Source organism: Globicephala melas, chromosome 2 (assembly GCF_963455315.2).
Source record: "Globicephala melas chromosome 2, mGloMel1.2, whole genome shotgun sequence".
Lineage (NCBI taxonomy): Eukaryota > Metazoa > Chordata > Mammalia > Artiodactyla > Delphinidae > Globicephala > Globicephala melas.
In genome coordinates this window covers 85,419,314-85,437,011 of record NC_083315.2, presented here as the reverse complement: position 1 = coordinate 85,437,011, position 17,698 = coordinate 85,419,314, and the positions used below count along the sequence as shown (strand labels likewise).

Genomic DNA, 17,698 nt, shown 5'->3' with positions numbered 1-17,698 from the left:
ATAGTGAATAAAAGCATAGACTTGACCACAGGACTGAGTCTGAATCCCAGATCTGCTAATTTACCAGCTGTGGAGCTTGGGCAAGTTACTTAACATTTCCATGATTATTTCATCATCTAAAAAGTGAGAAATTATAATAGTATTTCCTCATAGGGCTGCTGTGAGGATTAAGTAAGTTAATATTGGGAAACGGCTTAGAACAATGTCTGGCACAGAGTAACTAGCATAAAAAGGAGAAGGAACTGGTAGGAGCCTTTTCCTAACACTAAGATGGTCTCTGGTGAGATGGTTAGACCCATGCCACAGATCACACCAACCACAGAGATTTTTACTAATTACTCCTTCCTGCAGATTATACCTTCTTTGGGCAAACCCATGAGAGCACTAAGGGATACCACAAGCTGGACTCTTCTTTTCTCTATCCTACATGTTGGGCAAGTCAGGAATTCCTCAAGCACCTATTCTGAAATGATAGACTACATTTCAATAATCATTTTATTAGTTACAGAAGAATTTCCACTAGTATTTACATAGTGCAAAAAAGCTGTTATTACCCCTATAATGTGATATAGCAATCATCCTTCATACAGCAAAAGACCTATCAAGATGAAAATCCCTTCATGTTATAATTCACACTAACTTTGCTAGTTTTTAATTAGAGCATTACGATTAAGACAGTAAATTATAAATTCATGTGGTATACTTAGAAATTAAATTACAAAATAATACAAATCCTCTTAAGGTGTGATGTGCCAACAAAGTTTAAATTTTTATCATTAATTAGAATTCAGATTTCAGATTAGGCAAACAGTCTGGCTGATTCTGTGATGTGTGTAAAGGTTGGAAGGAACAAGGGAGGAAGAAGATATATTATTTCACAAAAAAAATTTAAGTCAAAAAAAGATAAAGTGTTTAAATGGATAAGTTAATGTTCTACTTTGTTGACACAACATACATAAAATACTTAAATGACAGGTCTTTTTCTTTTTAAGCAAACAGCAGCTTTACAAACAGTAATACTTCTTTATATATATATATATTAAAGTAACAATGTGTTAGGATTGAACAGTTTTGTGCTAAAGAGTTGAAAAATGAATGTGGAGCTCACTACTCATTTGCACATTGTAATTCCCATCCCACCCACCTCCCCCAGCTTATTAAGAAATCAGACAATTACATTATTTGGATATTAATTTCTCAATATTTGAACTATGTGAATTCCTTTTGACTAATTCTTTTCCAAATACTGGAAGCATATAAAATACCATCTCTGCAAAAATGACATCCATTCAGAGCCTTTAAAAACTTTTCAATGTATAACACATTTTTTCCAACGTTTAGTCAAAAGAAATATATTACAACATTTACAAACATATTTAAACCAAAAGTTAAGCTAATATGAACATTGTCTTTTGAGAAGTAATCTTCACAGCAAACAAACCTACTGAAGCAGAAATCTAGTTTTGGGAGTGCAATTCATATTTTAATTAATACATTTATGTATTGAAATAGAAATCTAATATTAATTATTGCCACTAAAACCACCTCTACACATGAAGAAAAAAAATCACTATGGTTTTTATTTCTTGTGATGATGAACCTTTATTCTTAGCATTAGATCTCTCTAAATCTCCAAAGAGCTACTCACCCCAGATCCAAAAAACACTTTCCTAATTTTCACACCTCTGCCTGCACATAATATACACAAATTCCAGAATTTATCAAAAGGAAACGAATTATAAAGACATTACCAATACTTATTTAAGCATACGTTCTACACAGTAGCATTTCCTTTAATAAATTTTGGGTTGTCCTCTAGAGGTGACCTGTCTCATATAAAAAAGGCCATGGTCCCTTGGGTTTGCTGACAGAAGATACTGCACGTGCAAGAGCGTTTATCAAACACATAACTGAACACTTCTGAAGTCTATAGCAAAATTCAAAGTTACTGGTGTTCTGAAGATTTCTTCAACTTCCCTTTTGATACAAATGTCAAAAAATCTAAAATGACAATTCTCATTCAGTAGAGATATAAAATATAAGAAACCTTTGAAAAGCCACTCATTACCTTAAGATCAAGAGTTATTTGAATCACTGACACCAGGCAAAGGAAATTTACACCATTAAAAAGTATGCAAAATTTTTCAATATACTTTTAAGATTGTCAGTAGTTCAAAACCTCTATCATTTCTTTAAACCAACTAACACTTCCAAAGGTACAGAGACAGTAGGATCTGCCACATATAAATCCATGATTACTATTTCAGAGGCTTCATTCCTTACATGCTACATACCTTTAAGTACTGGATACTTTGTGCCTAAGAAGTCTATACTGAAGAACAGTTTAGGCAGGACAGTACAATAACATCCCCTTTTAGCACGCTAATAGAGTTGATAGACTTGACATTTCCTACACAGCAATGCTCCTAAACTTTCACAATTCACAAATAACTAAGTCATCAACCAAGAATCTGGTCTCTCCAGTAATTAATGTTGGGATTATCAATAAATACATCAATACTAGAACAGTAGTCCCAATGCATTCAGTAAAGAATCTGCCCAATTCTTCCCTCTCACCTCTGTGAGGCAAAGCTCTGCCCCATAAAACCTGGGCAGGGAAAATACCCCTCCCTCTTCAGTTCTGTGCCTGCTTATCGGAGTTGGAAGTGTAAAGCTGGCATGCGTGTGTGCGTGTGTGTGTGTGTGTGTACACGCAGACACGTGTGTTGGTTAACTGGAGGTGGTGGGTGGTTGAAGGGAAGACAGAAAAATAGGTAATTTGTAATTCTCCCACCGTTATACACTTGCAGAGGTCACTACCAGGTGGTGACTGACTAGCAAAACATTTAGCTGAGTAACTTTAACTTCACCCAAGGAGGTATAAACATTCCAGGAGAAGGGTAGAGATAACTAACAGTGATCAAGAATTAATACCTGTGCCTATCTCCACACTCTAAAATCATCTAATAGTTTCAGCACAATTAGAACTTTCTCTTTTCTTCAAAACTTCCTCTTCCAAATCTTGATTATCAGGATACATGTTACAATTGCATAAAGTTCCTTTCCCTGGCTCCCGTCAGTAACTGTGGTCAGTGTTACCTGGCAGGTGCTCAAGGTTAGGGACAAAATATTCTTCTTAAAAGGTGCAACGGTTTTTCACTCAGGACAAAGTATGAATACTCAATCAGATCCATATTTTAAGTCCAGAGAATCCCAAATCAGAAGCATGCAAGAGAACACACCAGTATAAGACTCTGCTTCTGGATAGTTTACAATTAAGTGCTGCAGTCATACAACCGGTTACAATTATTCACCTGTCAAAATTTGCCTAATTTTATGCAAATACGACTATGTACAAGAGCATTCCTGAGGTAAGTAAGAAGCAAATGTGAAACAGAACCCAGAATGTCCTATCATGGGTGACTTCTCACTATCAAAGACAAACATACCTAACTTTCCACAAATAAGGCCAGCTCTAATCTACCATGGTGGCTCCTTTGCTAGCCTAAGTATTGGAGGCTCTGTCTTAGCCCGTCCCAACTTTAATCAATGACCATGATCAGTGACTTCTGAAATAAGCATTTGTGGACTAAATAAAAGGTGCATCCATTTTTAATACAAAACACTTTGCGAACTTAGTTACCTTCAGCCATTTTTTTAGTTTTCTAACTCTACCTCCAGTTCTTTTCTAAAGAAGCCCAAACAACTTTTTGGTCAGACAAATTAGAGTATAGGATGTATAGTCTTGAAGCAAACACTGGTAACTGCTCCTTTTCTTAGAAGCTTAGCCTTTAACCTTCAAAATGACTAAACAGGCATTTTAAATTTACTTTCTTTAAAATCTGGTCTTCTTTTTAAATCGTTATTTTCCATAACAAAATAAGCTGAAACAATTCTGAATTTTCCGTACAGTTCTTAGAAAGACACTTAGATGCTAATTAAAAGCTAAGCTATGGATCATAACAAGTGAAAGACAGCTACAAAAATATCTGTCAGGAATTAAGTACATATATTAAATACTGGACAGTGCAAAATGTTGAGATGAAGCATGAAAGATAATGGCTGCAACCCTTACATAGTTGGAGATAGATAGCTGACATTTCCTGAGTTATAGATTTGGGGGCGTATAATTAGAATCAGAGTGCTCCTTGCTCAGCAAGCTGCAGTTGCTGGGCTTCTGCTGTTCCTGACTTCCTTGATGGTCAGTAGTCCAGGCCTCGCTATCCACCCCTGGCTCTAGCACCTCAGCAGCCTCTGCTTCCTCTTCCCCACTTTGCTCTGCATTGTCTTCCTCAGAACCATTAAGGGTTTTTCCAAGCTGAAGAGTTTCCATCGTTCTCTGAGTCTCAGAGACCCAAGACTCAATTCTACTATTGAGCTGCACTTCTACAGATATGGGTTCATGAGTATAATCTTCCTCCTCCTCCTCGTCTTCATCATCCTCTTCTTCCAGCATGCCAGGTACAAGAGTGCTGGTGGTGCTGGTGATGGAGGAATTCAAAAGATCCCGGCCACTGCCATCCAAAGAGCCGGTCTCTGTACTCTGCTGTGAGGCCCATTCCAGGTCATCTGGCTTCACGTCCTCTTTATCACTCACTGTTGGTTTTCCAGGGTTTGTAGCTGAGGTAGTACTGCCTGCAGCCACTGAAGATGGCTGCTTACCAACAGGGGCTGTGTCAAATGCAAGTTTACTGGGTTTTTCAGATGTGCTGTGCTTACAAGAAACTTCTCTCTCATTTTCTGATGTTTCCAATGCATCCGAAGTTTCCACCATGTTTCTCCAATTTGTTTCTGCAAATATCAAACAGATTTTTTAAAAACCAGAACACTGTTTCAGAATCGTGCAACTCTTACAAGAGAGAAGAACAAACTACAGAAATCTGTTGGCTCACCAACTGACTGGAATGTTATAAATGGAAAACAGTTCTCAAAAAACCCCAGCACATTTAACATAAAGAAACAAAGAGGCCAAAATAAGTACATTAATGCTTCAGAATGTAAAAGATCTAATACTAACAGGAGCTCACTCACTCTAATATATAAAATCCAGGTATTCATAAAAACCAATGAATTGCCTAACTTTTTTTGGCCCTGAAGTGTCCTGGGCTCAAGGATCCACAAGTCACAGATGGCAGAGCCAAGATGTCCATCAGAAAAAAAAAGAGAAAGAAATAGTTCTGATTTAACAGGCTTATATTGTGCTCCTTTAGCAAGTCAGAGCTGTCTTCTGGCCTGTAATGGAACTTGTGTTTCCATTTATAAGCAAAGATGCCATGCATGTACTTCTAATATTTGTGAAAATGTGTTTTATAACATATGTATGTTGCCTGGCTTACCAAGTGACTTTGAAGCCAAAAAATAATGAAGTGTTATTATATAATACAGTGGTGATAATCTAAATTATTTTTAACAACAGGTAGTCAGTTTATAGCAAAAAATGTACTAGGAATCAGGAGATGAAGAACAACTCTCCCACCTGTTTTTTTGTACGTTTTTATTTTCCATTTAATTTTTTTTATCACTGAGGTATAATTGACATAAAACATTATATTATTATAGTTTCAGGTGTACAACATAATGATTCAGTATTTGCATATACTGAGAAATGATCACTACAAGAAGTCTAGTTAACATCCATCCCCATTAATAATTACAAATTTTTTTTAAGATCTACCCTCTTAGCAACTTTCAAATACACAATAATATTAATTGTAGTCACCATGCTGTACATTAGATCTCCAAGCCATATTTATTTTATAACTGGAAGGTGGTAACTTTTTACCCCCTTCACCCATTTCGCCCACCCCCAGCACCCCCTGCCTCTGGCAACCACCAATCTGTTCTCTGTCTCTATGAGCTTCGGGGATTTTCTTGGGGTTTTTTTTGTTTATTTTTTGTTTTAAGATTCCACATATAAATGAGATGATACCGTGTTTTTCTTTGTCTGACTTATTTCACTTAGCATAATGCCCTCGAGGCTCATCCTTATTATCACAAATGGCAAGATTTCATTCTTTTTAATAGCTGAATAATATTCCACGGTGTGTGTGTGTGTGTGTGTGTGTGTGTGTGTATATATATATATATATATATATATACACACACACACACCACATCTTCTTTATCCACTGATCTTCTTTACCGATTTATCCATCAATGGACATTAAGTTGTTTCCGTATCTTGGTTATTGTAAATAATGCTGCAATAAACATGGGGGGTGAATACCTCTTTTTTGAGCTAGTGTTTTTATTTTCTTCAGATAAATACACAGAAGTGGAATTGCTCGATCATACGGTAGTTCTCATCTTAATATTTTGAGGAACCTCCATATTGTTTTCCTTAGTGGCTGCACCAACTTACATTCCCATGAGCAGTGCACAAGGGTTCCCTTTGCTCCACATCCTTGCAAATATGTTATTTTTTGTCTTTTTGATAACAGCCAACTAACAGGTTGTGAGCTGATATTTCACTGTGGATTTGATTGGCATTTCTCTGATGACTGGTGATGTTGAGCATCTTTTCATGTACCTGTTGGTCATCTGTGTGTCTTTCTTTGGAAAAATGTCTATTCAGATCCTCTGCCCAATTTTAAATCGGATTTTTTTTTTTTTTTGCTATTGAGTTGTATGCGTTATTTATATATTTTGGTTATTAATCCCTCATCAGATACATGATTTGCAAATATATTTTCTCCCATTCAGTAGGCTGCCTTTTCATTTTGTTGATGGTTTCCTTTGCTGTACAGCTGTCTGATTTGGTGTAGTCCCACTTATTTTTGCCTTTTCTTAAAAAATAAAAATCCCCTTCTATTTGCATTGTAGCTGCTATTTGCATTTTACAGGCATAATGATCAAGCTGTAGTGATAAAGCAGGCCTATTCATACAAAAATACTTAACGTGATTGCCCCCCAATAATTATACATTGCTACAGACCATATTTTGGCCACCTGAAGTCAGGGCGCATGGTTTGGGGGGAAAACTTTCCTTTCCTGCAGCTACTTCTAATGTAGAACAGGTCTTTCCACTTGCATTCCTACCACATGACAAAAAAATCTAGTCCTCCTCCTTTATTCTTTCTCAGTTAATAACATCCTTTTGAGTCTCAAAGCAGAAGAAACCTTATAGTAATCCTTAATCCTATCTTTCTCCCTTACTATATATATCCCTTCATTCCACTGAACTCATAACTATACCCTGTCACTTCTAGCCCCAAAACTATTAAATTTGGTCACTACTGCCTTAGCTCAAGCCTCCTTTATCTTGCTGTACATCTACTATACCTTTCTAATTGGTTTTGTGAATTGACCACATCACTGTCTAACTGGCTTTTTATTACCCTAGTAATCCAAACTCCTTAGTTTAGTAACCAAGCCCTTCATAATCTATCCTTCTGGTCCCATTCATTTTAACCCCCAGCCATGCATTCCATGCTCAAGGTCACTTTGAATTCTCACTGCTCACAGAAGTCATCCCCTTTCTGTTTACAATTCTTTGCTTTGCATAAGCTGTTCTTTCTGTATGAGATGTGTTTTCCTCATTTATCCTTCACACTCCTACTCATTCCTGACAACTTTTAATGCCAGTTCCTTTGTGAAGCCTTTCCTGATTTTCCTAAGACCGTCACTAACCTGAACTCCCACAGCACTTTCTGTATATTTGGTTCAAAAGCATTTGTTTTTTGTTTTCTGTTCTACTCCCTCCTCCCTCCTCATTCCCACTCATCTCTGTGTTCCTGTGGCTGGCATACAGTATGTGCTGGGAAAATAAGCCTTTACAGTAAATGGAAATTTTCACCCATATATATAATTATGCAGAAAATAACTTTCAAAAGCCATACAATTTACAAAATTTAGGTACACATATTTCCTTCCGACAGTTTTTTTCCTCTTTCAAAAGTACTATAAGAATTCATGTGGGGTCTTAGAAAAAGTCCCACCTCTCCCTTAACAGGGAGTCAAAGGAACAGGAAAAAGAAAGGTGGTCAGAAGACTGAGCAGGGCTGATCTCTCTCCAGGTTCTGTCTTGGGCATTCAGCTACTAGGTAGGTGAGCTGAAAGCCAGACAGGTCCTTTGGAAAGGAAAGGGAGATATGACCTTGGAAGCAGAGACAAGGGACTCTGTGATTAGCCATCAAGAGACCTGTCACAATGATCAAAGAGCCACTGAGGTCACATATCCACGGGGAGGGTCCAGGGTTCCACCTTAAAGTAATAGGTGAAGCTTGATCAACAACTAACGAGCACACAAACACATAACTGTGATGGGGAGAAACAAAGCGAGTATGAAAATGCCGTCTTTGGTTGGAGGAGCGGGCAGGGGATGGGAGGGGGTTGGGCTGAATACAGGAGTCTAAAGCCAGAATAGCACATCGAAAAGCCCACTTCTGAAGAAGGGATTAGGAAGCAATGTAAAGGCAGGGTCAAAGATCTCAACAAACCTGGAAATGTTACTGATCCAAACCTACCCTGATCCTGAATTCTTTACTTTAGCAGAATTTAGTCAATAAAGCTGCTTATTAACCCCTCTATGCTTTCCTGTTTTGTTAGTTGGTTCTTTGTGAAACTACCTTTTCAACTTTGACACTAGTTGGTTTGTCAGAGGATGAGGTGTGTGTATTTCTCCCATCAGTCAGTACACAGAGGGAAGCTGTCCATCTTTAGATAGTTGTATATAGTAGAGGAACACAGAGATGAGTTCAAGACCCTACAGAAGAAGGTATGGTGGCAGAGAATGAGCCGGAAACTCAAGATAGATAGAGGTAGTCCTCCCCTCACAAGGGGTTACTGAAAACCTACTGTATGGTCCTACTGGAAATTCATTCAACACACAAGGAATTCACATCACACTGGCTAAGAATTCTAGAGTCAAACTTAGCAGTTCTGTGACACTGGCAAGTGATTTACCTCACTTCATTTTAGTTCTCTCATCTGTAAAATGCAGTACAGTATTTCTTATCTCCTAGGACTGCTCAGAGGATTAAATGTCTTAATAAAAGTGCCTAGTAAGAATTCAGTAAGTGAGCTATTATTATTATATGTCAAGTGCCCATTAGGTGTCAGGTTTCTATCTCAAAGAACGTACTGCTTAGTTGGGATTTATGTTTGAAACTATCTGTTTCACGTAAGTATGACAAAATTGAGACTCAGCTCCAATGGAAGGAAAACATAAGCAAAGAAAACAATTACGGTGTACACAAAGAACAGTAAGACTGAACTATCATAGGAACCTTTCTATTCTACCAATGTTTAGCATCCCTTTCCCAGCTTTGTTTTCTCTTTAGACTGTGGAAATCACAAGAAAACATTTTAGAAATCTTGCACCAGAATGGCATAGGAGACACTATTTGTTGTCTACCCAAGAGTCATTCCCCATTTTCTTCCTGGCTAACAGAACCCCCAAACCTGAGATGGACTTGAACACAGTTCCATGGGAGGAATTAAAATAGTTCTTAGACTATCATGACTATCCCATTCCCCTTTGCCAGATAATCTCTTGCCCACATCTCCCTTGCAGCTAAAAGCAGTCACATGGTCGGCTCTGGCCAAATGTAACAAAAGGCAAAGTCTTCTGAAAATTGTTTCCTTCACTGATAAAAAGAGCATACTGCTTGAACCTCCTGCCTGAACTGTTGTGATGCCCAGGGCCACTGCAGCCATTTATGAACATGAGATGATAAGCACAAGAATAAGAAGTCACAGACTGAAAATGGAAGAATAGAAAAAAGGAAAGAACCAGGGACATTGACAACATTGTGAAATAATTAAATATCCTAATTTCTCAGGCCACATTAGTGGGTTGTTTTTTGTTTGTTTGTTTCTGCGGTACGCGGGCCTCTCACTGTTGTGGCCTTTCCCGTAGCGGGGCAGAGGCTCCGGACGCGCAGGCTCAGCAGCCATGGCTCATGGGCCCAGCCGCTCCGCAGCATGTGGGATCTTCCCGGACCGGGGCACGAACCCACATCCCCTGCATCGGCAGGCGGACTCTCAACCACTGCGCCACCAGGGAAGCCCCATTAGTGGGTTTTATGTCTGTTGCTGAATACATCTGATACTGACAGAGTAACTTTGTGCTTTACTCTCAAAGCAAATTATTTATGATTATTTCCACTTATTTTGTTGGCGTCCTCATAAATCAGATCATAGGCCAGAAACTTTAAGGTTCTGTCTAAATCCCTTCTTAGAATTCAGCCATTAGCTCACAAAACTTTCGCTCTGAATGAAACATTATACATGATCTAGACAAACCCTTCTCACTTTACTGAAGACAAATCTGAGGCTCAGAAATTAATCAATTATGCCTAAATACCCTAGGCAGACTGTGGAAAAGCCAAGGCTTCAATCTTTGAACACTTTAAATCTGGTGTTTTGAAAACATCTTCTAAGTCTTTGAGAGGTTCTTTTTATAACTTTTCTTTTTATGTGCCCAAATGAAGATCACAGTCATTTCCCCAAATCCACAGCTTTAGGAATTTATCTTGCAGTTTACCTTTGAGATCTGGCATATCACTAATCACTATATAGAGAAATGATTTTATTTACAAAGTTGGCCCTTTATCTTCTTTACTTTCAACTAGTATCACTTTAACCAAAGAAACATCTCTGCCTCTAAGCCAGAATCACCTTTGCCTGACCAACAGTTTCTGAAAGGTGCACAATAACTTGTTAGTTGCCTCTGGTCTGCAGCTTTGTCAAAAGCATTCCAAACATTTAACTACAATCACAGACAAGGAGAGCAGGAAAGAGAAGTGTGGGAAGAAAGGAAGAAAACGATGACTCAGTTTTTTACATGTTACATTTTAGGTGGCAACAAGCTATTTGATAAACTTTCAGATACGACTAAAAAGAGAAAAGAAAAACAAGAAGCCAAGGTGAAGGAGGTGGCTGCACTATTTTTAAAAAAGAACAGGGGAAATGAAACAGAAACTAGATCAAGAAAGTAATCTAGTATTCTAGTACTAGTGTTCAAAGTATTATAGAAACATTGCAAGGAAACTACTAAAATGCAGAGTACAGTAACTGTTGTTACTTTAAACCTTATACATAAATACTGTTTTTAGTCTATAAGTCCTTTTCACTACCATCAGATTTAACTCAAGACAAATGTCACAAGTCTACGTTTGTTAAGTTTAGATTGAATATTCAGGTCTTTTGTTTACACAGTAAATACAAAATTTTAATAATCAAGTATAAAGTATTAGAATAAAACTTCCTAGAATTTATTTATTTACTTAGTGATAGGTCAGAAGAATGGTACATTTGGCTTTTTAAATCCCTTTGGGATTTTCTTTTTAAGATTTTGGAAATGTGACTAATTTCAGGGTCTCACAGAAACTCTCAGCCCAAAATATTCTCCTAACTTTCAATGGACATGTGTAATACAATTTTTAAACCAAAAATGTGAGCAAAATTTGAATAATCAAGAAGATAAAAACAAAAGGTAGCATGGAGAGTCATTTTTAAAATGACATTAATCATTAAATTATTTCAAAATTTCAGTCATTTAAAATGGTATGTAATAACTTACCATATTCCTTTTCATTGACTTCAGAGATGGGTTCAGAAATAACACTGCAGAAAGAAATGGCGCTTGCTGCAGAGGGATTCCGAGAATGCCCCATGTGGTGTGGCACCTTTTTCACGTTCTTCAAGGCTTCCTCGGCTTGCTCCTGTTCCATTGCTGCAACCATATCTTTATATGCTTTCCTGGCTTCTTCAGTGAGTTCTACTAACTTATTAAACAGGCTCTAAAAAGAAAGAGATTTTGCCCAGTCCATTTTTTGGTATACTCTTTATTACTACCATTAGCAATAAATACCTCTACTGTTTCAGGACTGGATACACTTTCTATCAGCACAAAATCCAAATGGTATGCAAACCACAGAACCTTACAAAATACTCTGTAACTTACATATATTGTTTAGTTAATTCTCACAAGTCTGAGGCAACTTCTTGATTCAGTACTAGCCACTAAATATGCTATATTAAAGTTCTTACAGAGTTTATCAATTCAACAACTGCACCCTTTAGCATGTGGCACTACAGTGGGTAGCAAGACTACTGGAACCACCCCTCTGCTCTCAAGGAACCTTCCATATGGCTGAAAGGAGAGGACAGGAGACGATGATTCAGGGGACAATACCTTAAATGCCTTGACATGTACAAAGTGGTTTAGCTTTGGGAGGAAACATCTAACTGCTGGGCATCAGTGAAGAATTCATAAAGGAATATGACACCTGATGTAGGCCTTGAAAATCTGGTATAGTTTTGAGGAGTGGAGACAGTACATTCTTAGCCAAGCATGCAAAACCATAAACCAAGGTACAGACTTAATAAAGTTCAAGGCTTGTTTGGGGAGCAGTGAAGAATCTTATATGGGTTCGAATATAAGGGAATGAGTGTATGTATGCAGGGTGATATCAAAGGATGCAGAAGCAGATGGCAGTCTCCACAGGAATGAAAAGTTCCCTATCATGTTTGCTTGCTGAAAGAACTCTTTACAATAAGACCAAAAAGAAGTGATGGTATGGCTAGCTGCGGCCTTGAAAATGATGAAAGGCTAATTATAAAAATAGAATAAATAACCTGGAAATAGAATGTGGAGTTAACCAGAAGTTCTTCCATCAGCAAAAGAGAATGAACATGAATGGAATTAATAACCCCAATGAAACTGTAAATGACAGAGCACATTTGTGTTAATAAATGGCAAAAGTCGTTAGGCATTAAAGCTGTACTTCAATAACTATGACATCTAGCGATGTCTAAAGAAAACTGAAGTTTTCACAGTCACCAGAAAGACAACCAAAGAATGACTTTTAGTGATTCTTACATCAAATGACTTTCAGTGATTCTTACATCACAATTCAACACAATTCAACAACATTCTACTCCTGTTTAATGTCTTGATTTAGTATCAGAATGCAACATACCCACACATTAAGTAAAAAATTTTAGATGGTAAATATGACCTGGCCACCTGGAAGAGTATGTTTAATTATATATATAAAATTATGTTTTCAGACAATGGAGAAAAAGTACAGCATTTTTTTTTCTTAACAGGGCACTGTCATTTAAATATAAACCATAACAACACGAACGCATGGCAAACGTGTCATATTACTATGGAATAATGTATCTCTAAAAACTAAACTTAAGCAGGAAAAGCATAAGTAATGTGCTTTACCCGGCTGCAGTTTAAAGTACAATACAGGTACAATAAACACTGCCGCTAACTGTATTGATTTTTGAAAAGGAGTGGGTGCTAGTAGTATCAAAAATATATTCAGGATTTACTTATTTTTACTTATTTTTAAAAAGGAGGATGGATTCTGATTAAAAAAGCCCCCATGAGTTACATGTAAGAGACTTCATAAATATTTGTTTGCAATAAACCATGCACTTAAGTGCAGCCAACGAAAAGAAAATAGGCTTATGGATATGCAATTCTGAGATTAACATTGGTTTTACAATATAAATAAAACACAGAAACTGTTGGGAATAAAACAATACACAAGAAGAAGAGAAAATAAAATTGAAGAGAAAAGCTATTAGGGAATAAAAGCTTTGAATATCAGGGTAAGGACCGAAAGCTTAATGCAAAGGTTAGCATTATTACATGGTAAATATAGGGTAGGTGCACTACATTACTATGAGTAGACACTCTGGACAATATAGCAGTACTTCCTTTACCTCCGTTTTATGAATGTGTTTTGGTTTAAACAATAACTTACTACCTCAAAATGGAGAAGGCAAGAAAAGCAATGTACAAACAAAACTGCCAAACATTTTATAATATCATACATATAACCTAATATACATAGTTCAGTAAGAAGTCAATACAATTAAAAACAAACACATCCCCTTTTCCTGACCCTGATCCCATTGCTATTCCATAAACTCTAATAGTGAACAAAAGAGTACATTGTTATTATGTGTCTTTATCACAGAGCTACTTAGCACCTAAATTCTCACATGAAGTTTAACGTAACAGGCAGTTATACATCAACCATATAATTAATTAAAGAAACATTTATTACCTGCTCATCCTCGAGTAACGTAAAAGGTTTTCAGGGATATAAAGACAAGGGAAATCAAAGAGGAAATCAAAAGATACCTAGAAACAAATGACAATGAAAACACTACGACCCAAAACCTATGGGATGCAGCAAAAGCAGTTCTAAGAGAGAAGTTTATAGAAATACAATTCTACCTCAAGAAACAAGAAACATCTCAAATAAACAACCTAACCTTACATCTAAAGCAATGAGAGAAAGAAGAACAATAAAACCCCCAAAGACACCAAAAGGAAAGAAATCATAAAGATCAGATCAGAAATAAATGGAAAAAAAAAGAAGGAAACAATAGCAAAGATCAATAAAACTAAAAGCTGGTTCTTTGAGAAGATAAAGAAAATTAATAAACCATTAGCCAGATTCATCAAAAAAAAAGGGAGAAGACTCAAATCAATGGAATTAGAACTGAAAAGAGAAGAGAAGTAACAACTGACACTGCAGAAATACAAAGGATCTTGAGAGATTACTACAAGCAACTCTATGCCAATAAAATGGACAATCTGGAAGAAATGGACAAATTCTTAGAAAAGCACAACCTTCTGAGACTGACCAGGAAGAAATAGAAAATATAAACAGACCAATCACACGCACTGAAATTGAAACTGTGATTAAAAATCTTCCAACAAACAAAAGCCCAGGACCAGATGGCTTCACAGGCGAATTCTATCAAACATTTAGAGAAAAGCGAACACCTATCCTTCACAAACTCTTCTAAAGTATAGCAGAGGAACACTCCCAAACTCATTCTACAAGGCCACCATCACCCTGATACCAAAACAGACAAAGATGTCACAAAGAAAGAAAACTACAGGCCAATATCACTGATGAACACAGATGCAAAAATCCTCAATAAAATTCTAGCAAACAGAATCCAACAGCACATTAAAAGGATCATACACCACGATCATGTGGGGTTTATCCCAGGAATGCAAGGATTCTTCAATATATGCAAATCAATCAATGTGATAAACAATATTAACAAATTGAAGGAGAAAAACCATATGATCATCTCAATAGATGCAGAAAAAGCTTTTGCCAAAAATCAATACCCATTTGTGATTAAAAAAACCCTCCAGAAAGTAAGCATAAAGGGAACTTACCTCAACATAATAAAGGCCATATATGACAAACCCACAGCCAACACCACTCTCAATGGTGAAAAACTGAAACCATTTCCACTAAGATCAGGAACAAGACAAGGTTGTCCACTCTCTCCACTATTATTCAACATACTGTTGGAAGTTTTAGCCATAACAATCAGAGAAGAAAAAGAAATAAAAGGTATCCAAATTGGAAAAGAAGAAATAAAACTGTCACTGTTTGCAGATGACATGATACTGTACATAGAGAACCCTGAAGATGCTACCAGAAAACTAATAGAGCTAATCAATGAATTTGGTAAAGCAGCAGGATACAAAATTAATACACAGAAATCTCTTGCATTCCTATACACTAATGATGAAAAATCTGAAAGAGAAATTAAGGAAACACTCCTATTTACCATTGCGACAAAAAGAATAAAACACCTAGGAATAAACCTACCTAAGCAGACAAAAGACCTGTATGCAGAAAACTATAAAACACTGATGAAAGAAATTAAAGATGACACAAACAGATGGAGAGATATACCATGTTCTTGGATTGGAAGAATCAACATTCTGAAAATGACTATACTACCCAAAGCAATCTACAGATTCAATGCAATCCCTATCAAACTTCCAATGACATTTTTTACAGAACTAGAACATAAAATTTCACAATTTGTATGGAAACACAAAAGACCCCGAAGAGCCAAAGCAATCTTGAGAAAGAAAAACGGAGCTGGAGGAATCAGGCTCCCTGACTTCAGACTATACTACAAAGCTACAGTAATCAAGACAGTATGGTACTGGCAGAAAAACAGAAAGATGGATCAATGGAACAGGATAGAAAGCCCAGACATAAACCCACGCACATATGGTCACCTTATTTTTGATAAGGGAGGCAAGAATATACAATGGAGAAAAGACAGTCTCTTCAATAAGTGGTGCTGGGAAAACTGGACAGCCAGCTACATGTAAAAGAAAGAAATTAGAACACTCCCTAACACCATACACAAAAATAAACTCAAAATAGATTAAAGAGCTAAATGTAAGGCCAGACACTATAAAACTCTTAGAGGAAAACACAGGCAGAACACTCTATGACATACATCACAGCAAGATCCTTTTTGACCCACCTCCTAGAGAAATGGAAATAAAAATAAACAAATGGGACCTAATGAAACTTAAAAGCTTTTCCACAGCAAAGGAAACCATATAAACAAGAAGAAAAGACAACCCTCAGAATGGGAGAAAATATTTGCAAATGAAGCAACTGAAAAGGATTCATCTCCAAAATTTACAAGCAGCTCATGCAGTTCAATATCAAAAAAACAAACAACCCAATACAAAAATGGGCAGAAGACCTAAACAGACATTTCTCCAAAGAAGATATACAGATTGCCAACAAATAAATGAAAGGATGCTCAACATCACTAATCATTAGAGAAATGCAAATCGAAACTACAATGAGGTATCACCTCACACCAGTCAGAATGGCCATCATCAAAAAATCTACAAACAACAAATGCTGGAGAGGGTGTGGAGAAAAGGAAACCCTCTTGCACTGTCGGTGGGAATGTAAATTGACAGAGCCACTATGGAGACAATATGGAGGGTCCTTAAAAAACTAAAAATAGAATTACCATATGACCCAGTAATCCATTACTGGGCATATACCTTGAGAAAACCATAATTCAAAGAGTCATGTACCACAATGTTCACTGCAGCTCTATTTACAATAGCCAGGACATGGAAGCAACCTAAGTGTCCATCGATAGATGAACGGATAAAAATGATGTGGCAGATATATACAATGGAATATTACTCAGCCATAAAAAGAAACGAAGTTGAGTTATTTGTAGTGAGGTGGATGGACCTAGAGTCTGTCATACAGAGTGAAATCAGAAAGAGAAATATAAATACAGTATGTGAACACATATATATGGAATCTAAAAAACAAAAAATGTTTATGAAGAACCTAGGGGCAGGACAGGAATAAAGATGCAGATGCAGAGAATAGACTTGAGGACATGGGGAGGGTGAAGGGTAAGCTGGAATGAAGTGAGAGAGTGGCATGTACTTATATATTCTACCAAATGTAAAACAGATAGCTAGTGGGAAGCAGCTGCATAGCACAGGGAGATCAGCTCAGTGCTTTGTGACCACCTAGAGGGGTGGGATAGGGAGGGTGGGAGGGAGACGCAAGAGGGAGGAGATAAAAACTGATTCCCTTTGTTATAAAACAGAAACTAACACGCCACGGTATATTAATTATACTGCAATAAAGATGTCAAAAAAAAAAAAAAGACAAGGGTCCTACCCTTGAGGAATTCACACTTACATGAAGAAACACATTAACTATGACAAAGCAGTGTGATATCTATAACTGAGGAAAGCATGGGCTTCTAATGGCAGGACAAATATCAATTACATGATTGTAAAGAGTAGGTGGGTAGACAGATAATTTAATGGGTAGTGGGAGAGAAACTGAATGGATAGGGGAATGGGGGTATTCAATATGGTGACTGGATAGGAAAGATAGACACT

At 37.0% G+C, this 17,698-nt stretch overlaps 1 protein-coding gene across 1 annotated transcript in view; it reads right to left on the bottom strand.

The window, feature by feature from the left end:
- Positions 1–477: 477 nt before the first annotated feature.
- SECISBP2L (SECIS binding protein 2 like) overlaps positions 478–17,698 on the bottom strand; it is a 62,306-nt gene continuing 45,085 nt past the window's right edge. Inside the window, exons 17-18 of the mRNA XM_030842917.3 lie at positions 11,525–11,744; positions 478–4,791 (exon numbers count right to left, since the gene is read on the bottom strand). Of these exons, the coding sequence (XP_030698777.1) occupies positions 4,109–4,791; positions 11,525–11,744 (903 nt within the window). The 3' untranslated portion in view covers positions 478–4,108. The remainder of the gene's footprint in view (positions 4,792–11,524; positions 11,745–17,698) is intronic.